The sequence below is a fragment of the Mus caroli genome, unplaced genomic scaffold (genome assembly GCF_978045245.1).
Source record: "Mus caroli unplaced genomic scaffold, Mus_caroli_1 scaffold_11, whole genome shotgun sequence".
Classification (NCBI taxonomy): domain Eukaryota; kingdom Metazoa; phylum Chordata; class Mammalia; order Rodentia; family Muridae; genus Mus; species Mus caroli.
Window position 1 is genome coordinate 77,174,283 of NW_028227266.1, and position 23,837 is coordinate 77,198,119.

At 44.5% G+C, this 23,837-nt stretch overlaps 1 protein-coding gene across 1 annotated transcript; it reads left to right on the top strand.

Moving 5' to 3' along the window:
* Nucleotides 1-1,049: 1,049 nt before the first annotated feature.
* Nucleotides 1,050-22,997, top strand: Mto1 (mitochondrial tRNA translation optimization 1). Its single transcript, XM_021171983.3, is given in 13 exon segments — nt 1,050-1,346; nt 2,237-2,436; nt 2,533-2,650; nt 5,127-5,416; nt 7,530-7,642; nt 7,736-7,926; nt 8,240-8,370; nt 10,269-10,473; nt 10,956-11,127; nt 14,517-14,635; nt 19,437-19,597; nt 22,610-22,688; nt 22,691-22,997. Coding segments are annotated over 13 exon segments (2,037 nt in total). The 5' UTR covers nt 1,050-1,132; the 3' UTR covers nt 22,735-22,997.
* The last annotated feature ends 840 nt before the right edge of the window (nt 22,998-23,837 follow it).

Here is a 23,837-nt window from a genome sequence, read left to right on the forward strand (position 1 = left end):
GAAACAGTAAGTTTTTTGGAGGTATTTACAGGAGTGTGGATGACTCAAAGACTGCATTACAAAAGTCCAGGGCAGTATGGATGACAACTCACAAAAGTTGTATCCCTGAGCCCCGGAAGGACTTGCACATCTGATGGTCCTGGAGTCTACCCCCTAGCAATGGTCCCTGCTTGTATAGCCTGAAGTAGGGGTGGGCATGGCAATTTATAAATCTCCCTGGGACTGAACCTGTAAACTTTGTTCACTTCTGGACTTTTATGAGACTCCCTCCTCTAGGAAGGAATATTTCAACTTAGAGGAAAACTTGTACATGCATATAAAAATAGCTACTAGCAACAAAAGACTGGCATTCCTTTAAAGTAGGGACAGAGCACTTGGTAGGAGTTACATACACATCTTTTAATTCTCCATGTCTTGTGTTTATGTAATGTTTAAATAGGAACCCAAGAAATGGCTCAGTGAACAAGATCTCTTGCTCTTTGCAGAGAACCTGCCTGTTTTTGATTCTCAGCACCCACATAGTGGCTCACAACCCTTCATTGTTCCAGAAAATCTGATGCACTCTTCTGACTTTTGTGGGAATAGGCTAGGTCGAGGCGCGCGCGCACACCCACACACCCATACACCACATGCACAGGCAAAACAATCATACACATAAAATAAATGTCTAAAAAAAATGTTTAAGCTGTATATAAATAATGGAGTTTTGATTTGGAGACGTGATAGTCATTTGTAGACCCAGATGGCCTTCAACATGAGGATGAGAACTCGGATTGCCTTAGTCGACGAACCTCTCAGAAGATTTTGAGGCGAACTGATCAAATGTATTGTTCATAGGTAGCAACCTGGCGATAAAGACGAGTCCACAGGAAAAGCCTAACCTCAACCTCCAAGATAGAATCTCCCGCCAGCGCTGAAAGTACGCGCGGGCGGGGGTGGGGGGGTGCGGGGGGAGAACGCACAGGGCCTGCGCGCACCTCCCCGCGGCCGTAGCCGCGCGAAGCTCCAACCCGCCAATCAAAAGCGTCGCTGGACGCAGGCGCGCTACGCGCTGACGCGGCCAAGATGGCGACGCCCAGCTGGCTTCTACTCCGGTGACAGTTCCGGGCGTCTCTAGCTAGCTTCCCTCAACATGTTCCTTCTCCGAGGCCGTGGCCGCTGGGCCGCAGCGTCCCTCGGCAGACGGCTGCCTTTGCGTCGCCTCCGCAGCGACAGCGCGGCGCCCTGCACCCCGCACTTCGACGTGGTAGTTATCGGAGGAGGGCACGCGGGGACCGAGGCGGCCGCCGCCGCCGCTCGCTGTGGCTCGCGGACCCTGCTTCTCACGCACCGCGTGGACACGATCGGTGAGGAGCCCCGCGACCGCGGCGGGGACTCTGCGTCCGACCGAGCGCGGGCAGGGTTGCGGTGGACCGGAGTGGCCGGTGCCAGGGGTCAGGGAGCGGAGGACTGAAAGCCACGGCGGCCGCTGGGCAGGTCCCTGGGTTGACCATCCCCGTATTGTCATCTCCGAGAAATCCCGAGTTAACATTTTCACACCCGTCTTGTTAAGTGACCGACGTGGTGCGTCCACGGAGAGCTTGTCAAGCCCTTCCGCCACTTGTCGAGTTCGGTATTTTGTGCTGATAGGCGCCTCAGCTTACGCACCTCGTTTTCATTATCCATCCATCACTTGATAAACATTAGGGTGATCCCGCTTCTAGGCTCTGGCGAGTAAGTGTCTCCTTAAATATAGAAGTCCACTTGTCACTTCACACAGATTTAAATTCTTTTAGACATATACACAGTAGTGCAAAACCTGTGTTCTATCAACGCTGTAGAATATGGCTAAAAACATTTCGGAGGCCTACTAATGATTCTCATAAATGAGACAGTGCTGTGTAGACCAAGCTGGCTTGAAAGTCACAGTGATCCATCTGCCTCAGCCTCCTGAGTGCTGGGATTCAAGGTGTACCCAATCACGTCTGACCAAAGTGATGAAGGACGGTGGTACAGTATCAAGTATTCCTTGGCTTCAAGGAAGAAAGGTAACTTTGGCTTAGACGATAGAGTCCATAGGAATGCAGAGAACGGGAATGAGTCGCCCATTTTCTGCTAATTCCTCCTCTCTTTGAAGTTAGAGGAGAGCGTGTTGGGGTTTATTGTTTTCAATGAATCGGATTAGTCTGATTCCGAGCACTCTTTATTAAGTAATATGTACAGGGTACTCTATTATGATCTTACCCATTCTCTTTAGGTCAGATGTCCTGTAATCCTTCCTTTGGTGGCATCGGAAAGGGGCATTTGATGAGAGAAGTGGATGCCTTGGATGGCCTGTGTTCCCGGATCTGTGACCAGTCTGGCATACATTACAAAGTGCTAAACCGGCGCAAGGGCCCTGCTGTGTGGGGACTGAGAGCACAGATTGACCGGAAACTTTATAAACAGAACATGCAGGTGAGCACGGGAGAGGCCGGGGGTGAGCACCGGTGAGGCCAGGAGGGACTGTGGGCTTCTCCAACTGCTCTTTCAACTGGCATTCTCTGTTGACAGAAAGAAATCCTGAGCACGCCTCTGCTCACTGTTCAGGAGGGAGCTGTAGAAGATCTAGTTCTTGCAGAAGCAGAGCCCGGGTACCCTGGGAAGTCCAGGGTCAGAGGTGTTGTCCTGGGTATGTACTGGCTAATAATGCTAACCAGCCTAGCAAACTCTGTGAGAAACTTGCTTTAGAGAAGAGCATGCAGACGTTTTTGCTGTTCCAGGAAATTCTGGTTTTCGATGCCTGAATAAGAAAATTATGTAAATAATCATGTGTCTCTTCATTTTGACCATCATGAATCTCAGTCAAATTCAAGGTTCATTAATATTATTTTAGTGCCAGGCAGTGGTGGCACACACCTTTAATCCCAGCACTTGTGGGGCAGAGGCAGGCAGATTTCTGAGTTTGAGGCCAGCCTGGTCTACAGAGTGAGTTCCAGGACAGCCAGGGCTACACAGAGAAACCCTGTCTCGAAAAAAACCAAAAAACCAAAAAACCCATGTGAGGCAGATTTCCCTACATCACCCACCCCTCCGTTCTTGTCTTACTTAAGGGTAGTGTTGCTGTGATGTAATGACGAAAGGCAGGTTGGGGAGGAAAGGGTTGATTTGGCTTAGTATCACAGTCCACTGAGGGAAGCCAAGACAGGAATTCAAATTGGGCAAGAACCTGGAGGCAGAGCCGCTACAGAGACCTCAGAGGACTGCTGCTTACTGGCTTGCTCAACTTGCTTTCTTACAGGAGGACCCTGGACCACCAGTGTCCAGGCACGGCCCTGCCCACAACAGGCGGTCCTCCCACATTAATAACTAATTAAGAAAATGTTCTATATGGTTGCCTACAGCCCAATCTTATGGAGGCAGTTTCCCAGTGCCTCTCAGAACACTCTAGCCAATGTTAGCTTGACATAGAATTAGCACAGTTTCTCAACCTCAATCTTTCTGGTTCTCTAATTTCTGACCTTTGCAAGGAGGAACTAGTTCAATCTTACTAGTTTCTTCTCTTCCCTCTATCAGTTACCAGTCTTCCAGCTACTATCTAGCATTCAGAAGTGGATACAACTTTTTTTTTTTTCTTTTTTTCTTTTCTTTTTTTGGAGTGATGTTTTCCTGTGTAATCAGGGTTGGCCTCGAATTCACATAAATTCACCTGCTTCTAATTTCCAAGTGCTGCAGTTAAAGGCATGTACCTCACATGGCCTATTTTATACATTTTTAAAATTCCTTTCAATATCTGACAATTTAAAAAAGAAAAAATCATGTTGTATTTAATCAAAATGCTAAAATCAGTTAATTTTTGACAGTACCCTCACCAAGTGCAGCATGCCTGTGTGCTTCTTTAGGAACATCATGTTTCCCCTGCTACACTGCTTAGATTCTTGAGATTCATAACATATAGCCATCTAGAGTGATTATGCACATGTGTTTAGTGGGTAGAGGTCAGCATTAGGTGTCTTCCACACTTGTTTATTTTTTCTGCTTATTTATTTTTTACACTACTGGGGGACATGTCTGGCACACTCAAGGAAGTTAGCAGCATGCAGGAGACATTTCATTCCTTCCACCGTGTGGGTTCCAGGGACCAGGCTCAGGTCACCAGGCTTTATAGCAAGTTCCTTTTGGTCTGGTGAGCCATCTCACCAAGCTGCAGAGTTGCTTAGTTTTGGAAACAGTGTCTCTCACTGATCCTGGTGCTCACTGACACAGCCAGCCTGGCTGTTCCATTGTTCCAATGCCGAGGTCACAGACACCGCGCACTGGGGCACATGCAGGCTTCTTATTCATTTGGAATTCTTTGTCTTGAGTGCTAAATAAAGAGAAGTTGATCTATAGGCACAAGCTTTCACTTATAAGTTGGATGCTTTTAGAGATGAAATGTGTAGAAAGGCATCAACTATAGTTGATAATACAATGTTGTACCCTGAGATTTTTCTAAGTACGGTTATGGGACTCATTTTATACAAGGTACCTATAACACCATGATAACATCATAAATATGTACTGTTTTTCTGTTTGTTAGTTCTTTAATAAACAATTTATATTGAAAATTGTATTTTATTACTAGGCAGTGGTGGTGCAAACCTTTAATCCCAGTGCTCAGAAGGCAGAGGCAGGTGGATCTTTGTGAGTTCCAGAATCGCCAGAGCTACATAGAGAGAGCCTATCTCAAATAAATTAATTAATTAATTAAATTAAATACACATACATACTTATTGATGAAAAATAAATTTGTTCATACTTTAATAAAGTTTTTAAAAAGAACTACAAGAAAAAATGTCAAGTTTTTAGAGACAGGAAGTTTTTCTGTAATTATTTTTTTGCAGTGGGTGGAGGCTTTTGGGTTTTTTTGGTTTCGTTTTGTTTAGAATGGACTTCTCTGTATAGCCCTGGCTGTTCTAGAACTCACTCTGTAGACCAGACTGGCCTCAAACTTACAGATATTCACCTGCCTCTGCCTCTTGAGCCCTGGGACTAAAGGTGTGCACCACCACTGCTGGCTCTGGAATTCTGATATAAAGTACTTACATTCTATTTTCTTCTGTGGCAACAATGAGGGAATACTTCACTGCTTTGTTTAGTTTACTTTTGTTTTTTTCTCAATCATTTAGCAGATGGAAGTACAGTTTATGCAGAGAGTGTAGTCCTGACTACTGGGACATTTCTGAGAGGCGTGATCATGATTGGATTGGAGATGCATCCTGCAGGACGTTTGGGGGATCAGCCCTCCATAGGGTTGGCTCAGACTCTGGAGAAGTTGGGATTTACGGTAGGAAGACTAAAGACTGGAACTCCACCCCGACTCGCCAAAGAGTCCATTAATTTCTCCATTCTAAACAAGCATACACCAGATGATCCATCCATACCATTCAGCTTTCTCAGTGACAGCGTGTGGATAAAGGTAAGACAGTTACAAAAACCCGGGTTGATGGCTGATACTAGGTATTCACAGCAGGACAGATCCTAACTGTCTGTCTTTCTCCTATTTCTGCTGTCATTTTAAAGTTTTGCTTTGTTTTTATTTATATGTCTGTTAGTTAATTTAGTAATTGGGTCTTTTCCTATACATTGTTAAATTTCATTATTTCATTTCTATATAACTTACTTTGTCTACTGCCTCAGTTACTTTTCTATTGCTAAGACACTATGACCAAGGCAACTTACAGAAGAGTTTTTTGGGAGCTTATAGGTCCAGAGGGTGAGTCCATGACTGTCATGGTAGGGAGCATGGCAGTAGGCATGGCACTGGAGCAATGGGTGAGAGCTTAAATCTTGATCCAACACCTGAGGGGGAGAAAGAGAGCAAGCTAATTAGGAATGTCTCTAGTCCCTTGAAACCTCAAAGCTTATCATCAGTGACACACCCCTCCAGCAAAGCCATCCTCCTGCCCTATCCTTCCCAAACAGTTCCACCACTGAGGGACCCAGTGCTCAAGTATCGGAGCCTATAGGAGCCGTTATTCACTTAAACTACTACATACAAAACCTTTCTGAAACAATTTCAGGTTTACAAAGTAGGAAAACAGACTGAGGGTAGGGTGATATATGGCTCAGTAGAGATTGTGAGCCTTCCCTCTAAATAATTCAATATGAACCTCAACTAAACACAAATGTCCTGTAATATAAATGCAGTGCAGTGTTGAAATTTGAGGACTGTCATACTGATCCAATGTTGTTATTAATAGATATCCCTAGCCAAAGTCTACTGATTCCCCACCCCTAGTCTAGGTCTGTATTTATGTTGTTTCACATTTATTCTAATTGACTTACTATGTAACTCTATTAAGGAAGATTTCCTGCCTCACCTTCCCAAGTGCTGAGATTATCAACAGGAAGCACTATGCCTACTAAAACATCAAAAAATGTTTTTCTGTGTGTGTGTGTGTTTAAAGAGAGGATAGATCTGGCTAGCCTGGAACTCTAGACCAGGCTGGCTTTGAACCTAGCAATCCATCTACCTCTGTCTCCTGAGTGCTGGGATTAAAGGCATGGGCCACCACCATGCAGCTGGTTCTATGGTTCTTTAATGAATGGTTCAAGCTAATGGCTTAAAATGTTAAGAAGTAAAGCCAGGCGTGGAGACACACGCCTTTAATCCCACACTCGGGAGGCAGAGGCAGGTGGATTTCTGAGTTCGAGGCCAGCCTGGTCTACAAAGTGAGTTCCAGGACACCCAGGGCTACACAGAGAAACCCTGTCTCGAAAAAAAAAAAAGTTAAGTAGTGTATTTCAGTTAAGGTAGGCCACCACCACCTGGCTAAAACATTTCGTAATGTCATCTGGTGCTCAGTTTTCCCCTAATTTCCTCAAACATAGTTCATTCTATTTGAGTGTGTTTTCTCTCCCTACCACCTTGATTGCTCTCTCTCTCCCACTCCCTCACCTCTACGGCCTCTGACTTGCGTATGAAGATCACATGCTAGTGGTGGACACCTAATGGGAGTTATCCCCTTCCACTATGGAAACCCAGATTGTCCCTCATTATCATCCCTTGGGTGTGTTTCTTGCAGTAGTTTTATTTTAAGCTATTTTAAAAATGACCAAGAGAGAAGTGTACATATTCCACTAGAGGCTGCTTTATATCTGTTGTTCCTGTCCCCAGTATTTATGTATAAAAGGAGTTAAGTTTTCCCCCCTCTAACTTCCCATATCCTAGATTTGTCTGATTATTGCCTGTACCGTTTTTCCCAGAAACTGATAATTAGATTTAGAAACTTCTTATGTTTAGGTTCACCTGTTGGGATATATGCTGATTTTTGTCAGGAACATTTAATTATGTACAAACGAGATATGTGTTAAAGAAGTCAGTATTGCGTAGAATTTATTTGAATAAGCAGCAGGTCAGTCAGTAAAGGAGCAATGGCCCGTATGCAACCTCAGCAGTCAGGAGCTAGAACAAGAGAGCCAGAGTTTAAGGATAGCTTCTCTCCTCCAGGCCAGTTAGGCTACTCAGGGCCCTGTCTCAAACAGACAAGCAGGTGAAGTCTGCACTGTATCTGCTTGCTATCTTCTAGCCGGAAAACCAACTGCCATGTTACTTGACTCACACCAACCCCAGAGTGGATGAGCTTGTCCTTGAGAACCTTCACCTGAATAGCCACGTTCAGGAAACCACAAGAGGGCCCCGGTAAGGACAGAAGCTGGTGCTTAATCACTTTAAGGAATGAGGAAAACTTTTTCTGTCCTTGAATTTACTTGAAATTTTAATGTCTTGTTCTAGATACTGTCCCTCTATTGAATCAAAGGTTTTACGGTTTCCAAATCGTCTACATCAGGTTTGGTTGGAGCCTGAAGGAATGGATTCTGATCTCATCTACCCGCAAGGGTTATCTGTTACACTGCCAGCTGAGTTACAGGAGAAAATGATAACATGCATCAGAGGCTTGGAGAAAGCCAAAATGGTTCACCCAGGTAAAGAGGGCCCCAGATACTCTGCAGTGTGAGCAGCAAGGTGGTCTTAGCTCCGACCATTGTTGCTTAACACTCCATAAAAGTAGCCCAAGCTAGACATAGGAGAACGTACATCTGTAATCCTAGTACACGGGAAGGTAACACGGGAAGCTATCTGCAAGCTTGAGGCAGTGTGGCTACATAGCAAGACCCTGTGTCAAAATACATAAAGATGGAGCCCAGCATCCATCCATCTGCTGTGGTCTGATGTGCTTTGAGTCTCCTCCCTTAGCCACGTGCAGCGACTTACCGTGTGCTCTTGTTCTTTGGTCAGGCTATGGTGTGCAGTATGATTATTTAGACCCCCGTCAGATCAGTCCTTCCCTCGAGACACACTTGGTTCAGCGGCTGTTCTTTGCTGGACAGATAAATGGAACCACTGGCTATGAGGAAGCTGCAGCTCAGGTGAGATTTGTTTGTTTTGTTTAAGATCTGGTCTCTATGTAGTCTTGGCTATGAAGCTCACTATGTAAACTAGGCCCACTTGAAACTCTCAGAGATGTACCTGCCTCTGCCTCCCAAGTGCTAAGATTAATGGTGTAAGCCATCATGCCCACCCAGTTCCAGCTAAGAGTTGATTCAGATTCATATGGTACTATAAACAAAGAAAATTAGTGTTCATTACTTACCGTCTATTGTGTTAACTATACAGATCTTAGATACAACAGTATTTCAGGCTAAGTGGAGATAGTTGTATAGAATATACTTGTTTTGTTTTGAAATACGGTCTTGCTATGTAGTAGCCCAGACTCATCTTTTATCTTGGTTTTTTGTTTGATTGGTTGGTTGGTTTTGGGGTTTTGTTTTTGGTTTTTTTGTGTTTGTTTGTTTTTTGTTTTTGTTTTTCAGATAGGGACTCGTAGCCCAGACTGGTCTCAAACTTGCTATATAGCCAAGGCTGACCTCAAAATTCAGACCCACCTTCACCTTTGTACTACTGAGATCAAAAGCATGCACCACCACTCCCGGCTCAAACTGCTGATCTCTCTGCTTCACCTCCCTAGCGCTAAAATTGCAGGCGCATGTGTGCCATGTTGCCCAGCTTGTGGGATATGATTTTGAAAGAACTTATAGCTAGTTTCTGAGTCCCTAGATATGCTAGCATGTTATGAAAATATGGGATTGCTTCTAAAGTGTAAAAAAGACTATTTAATTCTTTGAAGATGATCATATTGTTATTACTATTCTGGCTTTCTGTGTTGTGTCTGTGCATTTGTGCATGTTGAGGTCAGAGATCAGCATTAGATATTTTTCTCTGGTGTTCCTCACCTTATATTATTTTATGTGTATGGGTGTTATGTCCCCATGTTTGTCTGTATACCATGTGTGTGCCTGGTGCCTGTGGAGGCCAGAACACGACCTTAGATTCTCTGAAACTAGAGATACAGATGATTATGCGCCACCATATGGATGCTAGGGATCAAATCCAAGGCCTCTGGAAAAGCAGCCAATACCCTTTCCTGCTTTATAGCCAGTTCTCTAGCTGCCTTCTTTTAGTTATGTATGGGGTGATGGTATGAGCACATGAATGTAGGTGCCAGGAGAGGGGTGCCCTAGAGCTGGAGTTATAGATGACTGTGAGCTGCCGAGCATGGGTACAGCAAACCAAACTTGGGTCCGCGGCAAGAGCAGTACACATGCTTAACCTTTTGAACTACCTCCTCAAACCCCCTACCTTATATATATATATATTTTTTTTTTTTTGGTTTTTCGAGACAGGGTTTCTCTGTATAGCCCTGGCTGTCCTGGAACTCACTTTGTAGACCAGGCTGGCCTCGAACTCAGAAATCCGCCTGCCTCTGCCTCCCAAGTGCTGGGATTAAAGGCGTGCGCCACCACCGCCTGGCTATATTTTAAGACAGAATCTCTCATTAGAGCTCATCAGTTAAGCTAAACTGACTAACCAGTGAGCTTCAGTGACCTGTCTCTGCCTCCCTCGGTGCTGAGGTTATAGGCTTGTAGCCCTATTCTCGGCTTCTCGGGAGGGTGTTTAGGATCAAATGTAGGTCCTTGTGCTTTTGAGGTAGCATCTTATGAAATCATTCTAACCTCCCATAATCGTTACCACTATCTTGGTTGGTCAGTGTTGCATTGCTATAAAGAGACACCACATACATTATGTATGTATGTGTATATGTATATATGTATGTGTATATGTGTGTGTGTACGTATATATACTGTGCCCCCACTCCCCACTGCCCAGCTCTTCCTCCCTGTGTGGGTTTTTCCTAGATAGCGTGCTACATAGAATAGCTATTTGTTCAGTTCATAATGGCCTCTTAAACATTTCAGTCCTCTTCTAGGGGGTGATAGCTGGAATCAATGCCAGTCTACGAGTCAGTCGAAAGCCACCCTTTGTTGTGAGTCGCACAGAAGGCTACATAGGAGTCTTGATTGATGACCTCACCACCCTGGGCACCAGTGAGCCATACCGAATGTTCACTAGCAGAGTAGAGTTCCGATTGTCACTGCGCCCAGATAATGCTGACACCCGGCTCACGTTCCGAGGTAACTTTTAATGTTTCACTGCTTTGGGGTTTTATTGGTTTGTGTAATTGTTTTGAGGCAGGATCTCTTACAGTGTGGCCTCAGATGACTTTGAATTCCTGTTCTCCTTGACCACACCTATCAAGTAGTAGGTGACTACTACATCCAGCCGTGGGAAGTGGGTGTTGGTGGGGAGCTATTAAGACAAGGTCTCCACGTCTGCACGCAGTGTGATGCCATGCCCTGTACTCTGCTGGTCTTTTATAAATAAAAGATTTATTTATTATTATACATAAGTCACTGTAGCTGTCTTCAGACACACCAGAAGAGGGTGTCAGATCTCATTACGGGGGGTGCGGGGGGGGGGTGAGCTACCATGTGGTTGCTGGGATTTGAACTCAGGACCTTCAGAAGAGCAGTCAGTGCTCTTACTTACCCGCTGAGCCATCTCTTCAGCCCCTCTGCTGTTCTTTAAAACTTCTTTCTCCCTCTTCGTTTCCTAGCCCATAAGGAAGCTGGCTGTGTGTCCTCACAGCGATATGAAAGAGCTTTGTGGATGAAGTCATCTTTAGAAGAAGGTATTTCTGTGTTGAAATCCATTAAATTTTCAAGCTCCAAATGGAAAAAGTTAATTCCACAAACTCCTATAAGTATTAATAGAAGCCTTCCTGTCAGGTATGATTTTCAATGTAGACTTTTCTTAGTTTTTACAGAAAAATGAGATAGTATGACATTAATCTTGGCAGTTGATAGGGATCAGAAGTTTCAGGTCTGTCTCTGCTGTAGCTGTATAACAAAGTGGGGTCTAAACTGAGCTCATAAGACCCGGTCTTGAAAAATGAATTTAGAAAGAAAGTAAAATGTGTATGGCTGGGCTTGTAGCTTGATGGTAGAATGCATGCTTAGCATGAGTGAGGTCTTGAATTCTCTGTTCTCTGCCTCCCTAGTGCGGGTAGTAGCGTGTACCACCATACCTAGCAAAGAAAAAAATCTTGATAAATATATTTATGTTTGGTTATAAAGTATGTGTAGGTGTTATATGTGTGTGTGTGTGTGTGTGTGTGTAGGAGTTGTGTGTGTATAGGTGTTGTGTGTGTGTGTAGGTGTCTGTGTGTAGATGTGTGTGTGTAGGAGTTGTGTGTGTGTGTAGGTGTCTGTGTGTGTGTAGATGTGTGTGTGTAGGAGTTGTGTGTGTGTGTAGGGGTGTGTGTAGATGTGTGTGTGTAGGAGTTGTGTGTGTGTGTGTGTGTGTGGGTGTCTGTGTGTAGGGGTGTGTGTGTAGGGGTGGGGGGGTGGGTGTTGTGTGTGTGTGTAGGAGTTGTGTGTGTGTGTAGGGGTGTGTGTGTGTGTGTGTGTAGGAGTAGCCTACATGAATTACATGTACCGTATGCATGCTTGGTGCCCAGGGAACCAGAAGAGGGTGTCAGATCCCATGGAACTCGAGTTAGACAGTTGTGAGCTGTCCTGTGGGTGCTGGGAAGCAAGCCCGGATCCTCAGGAATAACATTCAGTGCCCTCAACCCCTGAGCCACCGCTCCAGCTCAAGTCTTAATTTTTTGTACATGTACAATTTTCTTGTGGTTTCCATTGAATTCTTTTGGTTTTCCTCAGATTTAGAGACTTCAAGCCAAAAGAAATACAAGGCCCCATTTTCTCTGTTAGGCTGGAAAACTAGAGTGGTCCCAGCTAATGCATGTTCTACAGCAAGGAAAATTGTTTAATTTTAAAAACATAGTAGTATAAGTTCTTTTTTATTTTTTCAGTGTTATATATTCTGTATAATTTTTTTTTTGAAGGATCATGTCACATTTGAGATTTTGTTTCCCTTGGTTTAGCTATGTGGCTTCTGAGTCTAAAGGACACTCTTAGAAAACATTTTTGTTCCAGGAACAAGGAAGGGAGGTGTGTGTGTGTGTGTGTACGTATGTGTACATGTATATACGTACACACTCGGACGTACACACATCCACGCCTTGTGCAGTCTGAGCCAGCCTTATGTTTCCTCAGTAGCTGAAACAGCTTAGGATGAGCTTGCACCCTGATCATCCTGCCCCAACTCCAGGTCCTGGGACATAAGTTCTAAGGACCTTGAGTAATATAAAGTATATGTGTTTCACCATTGAATTTTTTTTAATCCCCATTTGGAAAACAAACAGACAAACAATGTAATTTAGCTAGGAGAGGGAGCCAGCAGGGCACAAATCAATCATGCTTTGGACTTTAGAGGGACACTGTGCATATCATGATGGCACTGATATTCTCCCTCTTGTGAGTCCTGTTTTCTGGGATGGCTCTTAGAGATGTTACATTGTTTTTAGTTTTTTGTTGTGTTGTACTTAGTTTTATTTTGGGGGTGGGGTGGCCCAAACTTGCTCCATGGCTGGCAGTTACTTGGTGCTCTTGATCCTCTGCCTCCATCCTTTCATGGCAGAGGGACAAACAAGACTCCTTTAAGGGCACTAATCCTTATGGCTGGCCTCGCCTTTTCATAGTAGTACTTGGGTTCTTAGGACCCAACAAATAAATTTGGGAACAACATTTTCACTATTGCAGGCAATATTTTTGTTTACTAGCTCTATTAACCAGTTTTATGTTATAATAAAATACCCAAGGCTGCATATTTTATTTTTTAAAAAGAATCTTTATCTGGCTACCAATTTAGATTCTGAAACTTCCCAAGTTAGGCAGCTTCCTCTCTCTGACCTCTGCTGAGGGTTTACGGCCAGTTGCTTCAGAGCAGTAGGAGTATGTGTAAGTTTAAAAATAACCGTATGTGGCTAGAGCGCATGTGCTGCTCTTTAGAACCCCTATAGAAATATAGGAAGCGAGAAATGTAGGTGTCAGGCTTGCTCTTCTGACAAGAGCTCACTAATGTGAGCACTAACTTCCTAACAGTAGCATAACCCCTTCTGAAGAGCAGAGACGCAGTCCTTTGTCTTAAAGTGTGGTCCTCAACAGTATGACTTATGACACTGGAGACTGTACTTCCAGAGCATATGCCTTTGAGGGACACAAAGGATATCTGAACCCTAGCACACAAAAGGAGGACTCTAAAGAGGGCAGTGGAGGGCCACAGCCTCATAACACCATAATTATTACATAATAACATCACAGTTATGGTGATGAGGGGTTAGGGAGTTAAGTGTTCACGCCACTGAGTTCTTGTGGACAGGGTATTTTGAGCTAGAGTTCGATGTAACCCAGGCTGGCTTGGCACTGCTGGTGCTCCTGCCTCTTCCTCTCAGCTGCTAGGGTCATAGGCATGCGTTAGCGGCACAGAGAATCCATTGCATATTCTTGGATGACCTTTGCGGATGCGTCACTTTTTATTGCTTATTATTTATTTTATTATTTTATTTTGAGACATGTTCTCTCTATATAGTTCTGACTGACTATACAAACCAAGCTGGCCTTGAACTCACAGAGATCCTTTTGCCTCTACGTCTGCCACTGCCACCCTCCACCCTTTTTTTTTTTTTTTTTAAAGAAAGTGTATGTTAGAACCCTGATGTTGAGTGTTTTTTTTTTTTTTTTTCCCGAGACAGGGTTTCTCTGTATAGACCTGGCTGTCCTGGAACTCACTTTGTAGACCAGGCTAGCCTCAAACTCAGAAATCCACCTGTCTCTGCCTCCCAAGTGCTGGGATTAAAGGCGTGCGCCACCACCGCCCGGTCAAATACATTTTTTAAAGATTTATTTATTTTATGTATATGAGTACACCATTGCTCTCTTCAGACACACCAGAAGAGGGCATCAGATCCCATTACAGATGGTTGTGAGCCACCATGTGGTTACTGGGAATTGAACTCAGGACCTCTGGAAGAACAGCCAGTGCTCTTAACCGCTGAGCCATCTCTCCAGCCCTTGCCTCTGCCTCTTAAGTGCTAGGAGTAAAGTTGTGTGCCACCACACCTGGCCAGATGCTGCTGCGTTTGCTCAGTATACTTAGAAAACATTTGAGAGTCCCTTTTAATGTAATGTTTAGTATATTCCAAGGAATTTTGTTCTGAGTTTGGTTTACAGGACATGGGTCCTTATGTTAATAAAACTATTTACACTGGCAGTGCTCTGGATGTTCTTAAGTATGAAGAAGTGGACATGGAGTCACTCGCTGGTGTGGTTCCCGAGCCCTTGGAGAAGTATACTGCATGTAGAGAGCTTGCCAGAAGACTGAAAATAGAAGGTAAGGAGGACTGTGTGCCTAGGTGATGCCATCCTTTTCCACGTGTGCAGATGATGGATGAGCAGTAGACCGACCACCCAGGGCAGTGGTTGCTGAGCATGCCTGAGGATGATACAGGCTCTGCATGGCCATAGCTTTGTCCTCCAGTGGAAAGCTAAACAGAGAAGCATGCAGCATAGGCTGATAGTGGGAATGGTGGGAGAGCTGTGTGCTGAGTATACAGAAAAAGACTCTCCTTGAGGAGCAGCCAGGGAAGTAATAATGGCGCTTCCGCCCAGCGACAGTGCTCCCTTCAGTTCCACAGCTCACTGGACTTTGGCTGAGGACAGAGTGATGTGTGCTGCCTGCCATTCCTTGGGTCATTTTATAAAGGGATAGCAACAAAGAGAAACCTAGAAAATTCCTAAAAACATTTTCCCAAATGACCCAATACTAAAACATTAAATTTGCCGGGTGTGGTGGTGCATGCCTTTAATCCCAGCACTCGGGAGGCAGAGGCCGGCAGATTTCTGAGTTCGAGGCCAGCCTGGTCTACAAAGTGAGTTCCAGGACATCCAGGGCTATACAGAGAAACCCTGTCTTGAAAAACCAAAAAAAAAAACAAAAACAAAAACTAAAAACAAAAAACCACACATTAAATTTAACTTAAAAAATAACGGAGATAGAACTGGAAAGATGGTTCAGTGGCTAAAAGCGTGTGATGGTCCAGAGGCTCAGGGTTCAGTTCCCAACAACCACCTGTAACTGCAGCTCTAAGGGAGCCAAGTTTTCTGGCCTCCACAGGTTCCTACAGTTGTGTGCACAGACATACATATGATTCAAAATAACTTGCTTAAAACTCAAGTCACCCAGTACAGAATGACAGCATGTAAGGATTCAGACTTATGTCATCATTATGGTTCCTCTATTGAACACTTCAGATAGTTGGGTGTAGCACTGGAAACAGCTGCTTAGATGGCAGACTTTCACCTCGCTGTGCAGCTTTACTTTGTTCAGTTAGCGTGATCCACAGTTAGCATTGTTTATCATCATCCCTGTTGATAGGAAGAATTCAGCCATGGAGTAGCTGTTATTTTGTTTTTATGTACATGTATGTGTTTGTGTGTGCACACATATGCAGGTGCTCGTGGACGGCAGAAGAGAGTTTCTGATCCTCTTGAGTTAGAGATACAGACTCTGTAGTGAGCTGCCTGACATGGGTGAGACACTAGAGCAGCAAGAGTGGGAAGAGCTCGCTCTTTTCCTTTGGTTTTTCGAGACAGGGTTTCTCTGTGTAGCCCTGGCTGTCCTGGAACTCACTCTGTAGACCAGGCTGGCCTCGAACTGCAGCAAGCATTCATAACCACTCTCCAGTGGTGTTTGTGTTTATTTTTTGTTGTTGGTGGTGGTGGTGGTGGTGGGTGGTGGTGGGTGGTGGTGGTTTGGTTTGGTTTGGTTTGGTAGACATGACCTGATGTAGCCCAGGCCAGCCCATCCTAAACAGCTGAGGATGACCTTTTACTCTTAAGCCCTTTTGCCTTTTACTCTCTACGTGCTGGGATTGCAGTGTTTGCCACCTACCTGTTTTTGTGGAGTTCTGGAATGTAATGGTTAATATTGATCATCAACTTGACAGGGTTTAGAGTCACAAGGATTTAGGACTGAAAACATGCCAGATAAGTCCTCTGCCTACTGACCTACCTATCAGCCAGCCCCTAGACAAGTTTCTTGGGGGCAGAACTCAATGTTATGTCTTATTTTCTTTCCTATTTTGCAATGTATATTTGAGAGATGAAATAAATATGCCCTTGGCCATATGCAAGGTCTTAGGTACCCTGTTAGTAACACAGTTACTCTCCCCTTACTGTGATTTGTCTCCCATCCTTGACAAAGAAGGATGGGTTTATAAATACAGAGGCTGTGGACGTTGGTCATGGGGATGAGTGGGTTTTGGCTCATGGCTTGAGGAGAGAGCATCTTCCTGTGGTTGGCTGAACATGAGGCACTGACTTACAGCTCATCCACAGGCAGGAGGCTGAGACACCGGTGCCCGGCTCCCTCTCTCCCTTTGTGAAGTCTGAGCCTGACCTGGGGATGGAGCCACCTCGTCATTCTTTACTTAAGCCATTTCGGAAATATCCTGACAGACATACTCAAATTTCCACAATGCCTTTAAATCTTGTCAAATCAAGAGTCAGTATTAACCATCTTATCCCATTAAACCCTGAGGCCTATTTATGGATCATAAACTTGTGCCAGGTATAGTGAAGCATTCCCATGTAACCCTAGCACTTGGGCAGGCTAGACGATAGGAAACTCAGTTTCAAAGAAAACAAAAACTTGGCATTTAGCCACGTGTGGTGGCATATGCCTTTAATTCCAACACTTGAGAGGCAGAGGCAGGTGGCTCTCTGTGAGTTTGAGACCAGCTTGTTCTACATACTGAGTTCCTGAACAGCTGGGGTTACTTAGTGAGGCCCTGTCTCAAGGCAGCTCTTTAAAAGAACTATTTGATTGGGGGCCTGTAACGTTTTAGAGGTTAGTCCATGATCATCATAGCAGGAAGCAGTCAGGCCTGGGCTGGAACAGCAGCTGCGAGCTTTATGTCCTGACCTACAAGCAGCAGTCAGAATCACTGGGCCTGGAATGGGCTTGGGCAACATACTTTCGCCAACAAGGCTACACCTCCTAATCTTTCTCAAAGACTTTCACTCACTGGGGACCAGGTATTCAAATATATGAGCCTATAGGAGCCATTGTCACTCAAGCCACCACATGGCCTAAAGTGTATGTCAGAGTATGTGTGGGGGTGTGCTCATTCCATGGCCCTTGTTTGGAAGTCACGGGACAACTTACAGGAATCAGTTCTCTCCTCCAACTGTAGAAGGTCTTCAGGTGTAGCAGCAGTTTGTATACCCTACCCCCGTTTTTTGAAATGGGTCTGATATAGTCCAGACTGATCTGGAACTTTTAGGATAGCCTTTATAGGATAACCTTGAGCTTTCAGTTGCCACACTTAGTAAGAACCTATCCAAACTGTGCGTAATGCACGCTGGGTAATAGGTAAAAGTGTTGTGACCCACATGATCCTAGCCCTCGGGAGGCAGGTGCAGGGGGATCTCTCTGAGTTTGAGGCCAGCCTGGTTTATAGAAAGTTCCAGGACAGCTGGGGCTACAGGGTGAAACCCTGTCTCAAAAAAAAAGGAAGGGAGGGAGGAGAGAGAGAAGGAAGGAGAAGAGGGAACTTACCCTTTGTTGAACAAGATGAAAGGACTGCCTTAACTTAGGTTTTTAAAATTTTTGTTTTGTTTTGTTCTTTCCTTTTTGATTATGTTGGAGGCAGTGGTGCAGCCTGTGTGCCTGAGGATCTGGAGTTAACAGGTGGTTGTGAGCCGTCTGACATGGGTGCTAGGAATCGGACTCAGTTCCTCTGAAAGAAGAGTGTGGACTCTTAAACCCTGAGTCTTCTCCCCAGCCACTCAACTCATATTTTAAGGTAGACTTTGCTGGGCCTGTTCTCACAGTCCTGTTGTCCCAGCTTGGGAAGCTGAGGCAGGAGTGTAAAAGGTCTACCTGTCCAACTCAGTAAGATAACGCCTAAAACTAAAAGAGGCTGGGCTGGGCCCTAACTCAGTGGTAACAGTAGTGTGTGTCTCCTTGCATAGCACGCAGCAGGCCTGAATGCCCTGGACTTGATTATGAGTACCACCAAACAAGTTTGTTTTTTTAAACTTTGGCTTTAATTCCCTTTTTTTTTTTCTTGGTTTCTTGAGACGGGGTTTCTCTGTGCAGTCCTGGCTGTCCTGGAACTCGCTTTGTAGACCAGGCTGGCCTCGAACTCAGAAATCCGCCTGCCTCTGCCTCCCAAGTGCTGGGATTATAGGCATGCGCCACCACTGCCTGGCTGGCTGTAATTTTCTAAGAATAGAATACATGACAAAACAGTTGCCAAACTTTCTTCATAACATTACATAACATTAATTCTTAATAAAAACCTTATCTATATTGCATAAATATTGTTTGCTAAGAAACCCCATTTCTAAAAATTACTGCTGGGGGTGCAGCCTGCGGGGGGCATAGCTGAGTAGTAGAGCTACTTGTCTGGCATGTGTAGGTCATGGGATCAATCCCTAGGACCACCCTAAAATACACACATTCACATACAGCTTCACATAAAAATAACTTGGAGAAACAGCCCATCTTTAGGACTTAACACTTACTGTTAAAAATAAGATTTGCAGAGCCGGGCGTGGTGGCGCACGCCTTTAATCCCAGCACTCGGGAGGCAGAGGCAGGCGGATTTCTGAGTTCGAGGCCAGCCTGGTCTACAGAGTGAGTTCCAGGACAGCCAGGGCTACACAGAGAAACCCTGTCTTGAAAAACCAAAAAATAAATAAATAAATAAATAAATAAGATTTGCACAGACAAGAAATTCTGAGTGAGCTGGGCATGGTGGCTGACTTGTGTAGTGTTACCACTTTGCAGTGCGGGCTGGATAACAATCGGCAGTTTAAGGTCATCCTTGGCTGTATAATATTCATCTGCATGATAACCTTCAACTTCCTTTTCCTCAAAAAGGAAAGGCCATCCTCAGGGTGTTCAGGGTCAGCCTCAATATGTGGCAAGTTTGAGGCTAGCCTGGGCTACATGGGATTCTGTCTCAAAACAAAACACGAAAACAGATTACCTACCTCACCTGTCTCCAAGTGTCATGTTGAATGATGATGTATGCAGAAGCTATTTGTAAATAGTAAAGGGCTGTACAAATACAGCTATTAGTGTAATGTGTGTATCATAATACAGTTCTCATCTTATTCACCAGCCAGTTATGAGTCAGTGTTGTCATATCAGCTACAAGAAATAAAGGAGGTTCAGCGAGATGAGGCTTTGCAGCTTCCACATGATCTCGACTACCTAACCATCAGGGATGTGTCCTTGTCCCAGGAAGTCCGGGAGAAGCTACACTTGAGTCGCCCACAGACGGTAAGCCAACAAGCAGCGGGAAGAAGCGAGGTCTAAGCAGAGCCAAAAAGGGCTAGTGCTTTAATTATAAGAAAGAGCGGACGCTGCGGTTATGAGCACTTGCTGCTCTTGAAAAGGGCCTGGGTCCGGTTCCCAGCCAGCCACCCACATGGTAGCTCCCAATGATCCATGACTCCAATTCCAGGGAAAAGAAACTTAGCCTCTTATTTTCTTTCCATAGGACAGATGTTGATCTGTCTCTTTGAGAGATGAGAAAGCTGAGCTTAGTTGAAATAACTGAAAATTAAGAATTGATTTGTCAAGCCAGGCGTGGTGGCGCACACCCTTAACTCCCCAGCACTTGGGAGACAGAGGCAGGCGGATTTCTGAGTTCGAGGCCAGCCTGGACTACAAAGTGAGTTCCAGGACAGCCAGGGCTACACAGAGAAACCCTGTCTCGAAAAGCCAAAAAAAAAAAAAAAAGAATTGATTTGTCACAAAAAGTGTGTGTGTTGGGGGTTGGGGGGAGAGGTATTGATTGATTTGCTGGAGAGATGGCTCACTGGTTAAGAGCACTGGCTGCTCTTCCAGGGAACCTAAGCTCAATTCCTACCACATGGTGGCTCACAACCATCTGTGATCCAAATCCCACTTCTGCCCTTGGTGGGCATCAGGCACACAAACGGTACACAGGCTTACATGAGGGCAAAACACCTCCACATATCAATAATAAAATAATAATGATGATGGTGATAATTAGGAAATGGGTTTCCTCTCAAGTTATCTTTTCACATACACACTGTGGTGTGCATACACACGTAAGCAATAAATAAATAAATTAAGTAAAATAAATTTTAAAAAGGATGATTGCAATTATTCTCTATTCTCTAATCCCAACCATGTCCTAAAGCATTAGTACACATACACGTGTGTGTGTGTGTGTGTCTGTGAGTGTGTGTGTATGTGTCTGTGAGTGTGTGTGTGTGAGATATAATCATTTTAGGTTAAATTAGAATACATTTTCGTGGTTTCAAATCATTCCCTGGATCCCTCTTGGGATTCCATACTTATATTCCATAAGCTTCTAGGAGAGGAAGAGAGCCAGAGTTCTCCCACCCTGTGATTTAGTCTCAACTGTGTATGTGCTTCAAAATGTTCTTATTACCCGGTCCTTCCTATTGTGCAACCACTGAGGCAAAGCAGTTTAATGTAAGCATTCCATTGTATTCCTTATATTTAAAGAAATAAGAAACCCCCAGCCCCACCCCAGTCTGTCTCTTGTAATTATTACATTACAAGCTAGAGGTGCTTTGTGTCCCCTTGCCCTGGATGGGATTTTGTCAGGCTTGAACTTGAGCAGGTCTTGTCTGTTCCGTTTGGAAACGCTTTAAGTCATCCTTTCTTAGCATCTTCCATCCTGTGCTTTAAAGGGAGGAGTGTTGATACAGACGTCTCATTTATGGCTGAGCGCGCCAAAGTCACATAGTTCCCATATGTTGACAGCTGTGAATCTGTGTTAATTGTCGTCTATACCATGTATTTTCAAGAAAGAAAGGAAGGGAGGGAGGGAGGTAGGGGAAGATGTTTTGCTTTATATGTATGAGTGTTTTGCTTGCTCCACATGTGTGCCTGGTGCCTGTGGAGGTCAGAAGAGAGTATCATATTCAGATGCCCTGGAACTGGAGTTAAGGTTGTGAGCCAGACACCGCGGATGCTCCTAGCATCCACTCTGACCCTCTGAAACAGCAACAAGTGCTCTTACTCACTGAGCCATCTCTCCACTTCTCCCACAGATTTTTTTTTTTAATGGAAAGAAAAAGATACTGTAACATTATGGGAAGGAAGAGGAAGGGGATAAGAGTCTTTGTAGCCCAGGTTGAGATCTTTCTGCCTCAGTCTGCCCAATACTGGGGTTACAGGTGTCTGCCAAGACCTGGAAGTAGCTTTTTTTGTTGAGACATGGTTTCCCTCTGTGACCAAGCTAGCTTCAAATTTGTAGTCCTTCTGGCATGATGCCTCCTAAGTGCTGTGATTATATGTGTTGGTATTCTGTCTGGACTCCACCCCCACAGTTACCTGCATGTCCAAGTTTCTTATGATCTATCTAGCTTAGCTAGATCATACGTACCTTTAATCCCAGTACTTACATACAGTTAAGGAGACAGGTAGACCTCTTTGAGTTCGAGGCCAGCCTGGTCTATAGAGGGAGTTCCAGAACAGGCAGTGCTACACAGAGAAACCAGCATAAAAAAACAACAATATGATCTTGCACACATCAATTTAAAATTCTGAGCTGGGGCTGGTGAGATGGCTCAGTGTGTAAGAGCACCCGACTGCTCTTCCGAAGGTCCAGAGTTCAAATTCCAGCAACCACATGGTGGCTCACAACCATCCGTAACGAGATCTGGCGCCCTCTTCTGGAGTGTCTGAAGACAGCTACAGTGTACTTACATATAATAAATAAATAAATAAATAAATAAATAAATAAATAAATAAAATAAAATAAAATTCTGACCTGAAGACATAAGTCATGTCTCACTTCCCTTATCTTCTTTACAAACTTATTTTTAATGACATTCACATTTTCTTATGGGTTTAAGTGTTTTGCCTTCATGTATGTATGGGCAACATGCATGCCCAGTGCTTATGGAAAACAGAAAAAGAGAACATGGACTCCCCTAGAACTGGAGTTGCAGATGCTTGTGGCTACCATGTGGGTGCTAGGAACTGAACCTGCATCCTCTGCAAAAGAAGCAAGCACTCTTAGGTATGGAGCCGTCTCTCCAACCCTCAGATAATCTTAGTAGCTGGCTGTGATGGCACCTGCCTGTAGTCCTAACTGCTTACTTGGGAGACTGAAATGAAGGAGGATGTCTTTATTTAGCCCAAGAGTTCAAAAGTGACCTGGTCAGTGTAGTCTGACGCCAGCTCAGAATCTAACTGGTTTACAGCCTGTCTTATAAAGAGGCTGTGGGGAGAGGACATCTGATTTGACATCGCTCATCCTGGTTCTTTTGTCATCTTAATTCCTAGATTGGGGCTGCTAGTCGTATTCCTGGAGTGACACCAGCTGCCATCATCAATCTGCTCAGATTTGTGAGGAACTCGCAGCAAAGCAGACAGCAGTGACAGAACGCCAGGTCAATCGGTGCTTGTGAAGCAAACAAACTTGGAGACAGAATTCTAACTTTCATTTCATAGAGGACTTAGAGTGAGGGCTTAGGGCAATGGTTTTCAGCCCCTTAACACAATTCCTTGTGTTGTGGTGAGCCCCAAACACAAAATTATTTCATTCCTACTTCATACTGTTACGAATCATAATGTAAATATCTAATATTCAATCCCTGTGGGAGTCTCAAGCCATGGGTTGAGAACCGCTGGCTTAGAGAATATGAATAGGAAATAAAATTAACACTGAAAATACTGTTGTTAGGTGATTTTACGTTTGTCCAAAGGTGTGTGCCAAGACCTGGAAGTAGCTTTTTTTGTTGCCACGTGGTTTTGTTGAGACAGGACAAAGGTTACAGTTTTGCTTTTTTATGTATCTGGGCAAAATAGTGAAAAACCATGTGTAATCCTCTCTGGGGCTCGTATTTCTATAGATCATATAGCAGTCATCATAACTAAAGCAAAACCAAGCCTGAACCTGTGGTGGAACAGACTTGTAACCCCATCACTTGAGAGGCTGAAGTGGGAGGACCTGGAGTTCAGGATTGACCTGGTTGTACAGTGAGACCTGGTCTTAGGGAAACAGGGAGCCACTTACAGAACCTGTGCTCCTCGTCCTGCCTGCTTTTGTCAGTGACTCAGAAGAGCTGCCCCTTCTTCTGTTTCTCTAGATACTGGTGAAAACACGGGCATGCCCTTCCCACTCATTTTCTGAAGCCCCTCCAGTCCTGCCTACTTACTTTTTTTGGTTTTTTGAGACAGGGTTTTTCTGTATAGCCCTGGCTGTCCTGGAACTCACTCTGTAGACCAGGCTGGCCTTGAACTCAGAAATCCGCCTGACTCTGCCTCTGCCTCCCAAGTGCTGGGAACCTATTTACTTTTTTAACTAAATGGTATTCTTTCTCTCTTTTTCTTCTCCAGCTCCCTCTTCTCGGGAGACAAAACATACCACTATGCAAAAAAGAATGAGCCTTAGGAAGCATACTGAATTTGGGGGTGGGGGTGTTACTCAGACAGATACAGCATGGACTCCAAGCTAGCTGAGCTACAAGAGTTGGGCTTGTCTCAATAAGGGAAAAGAAAGAATGAATGT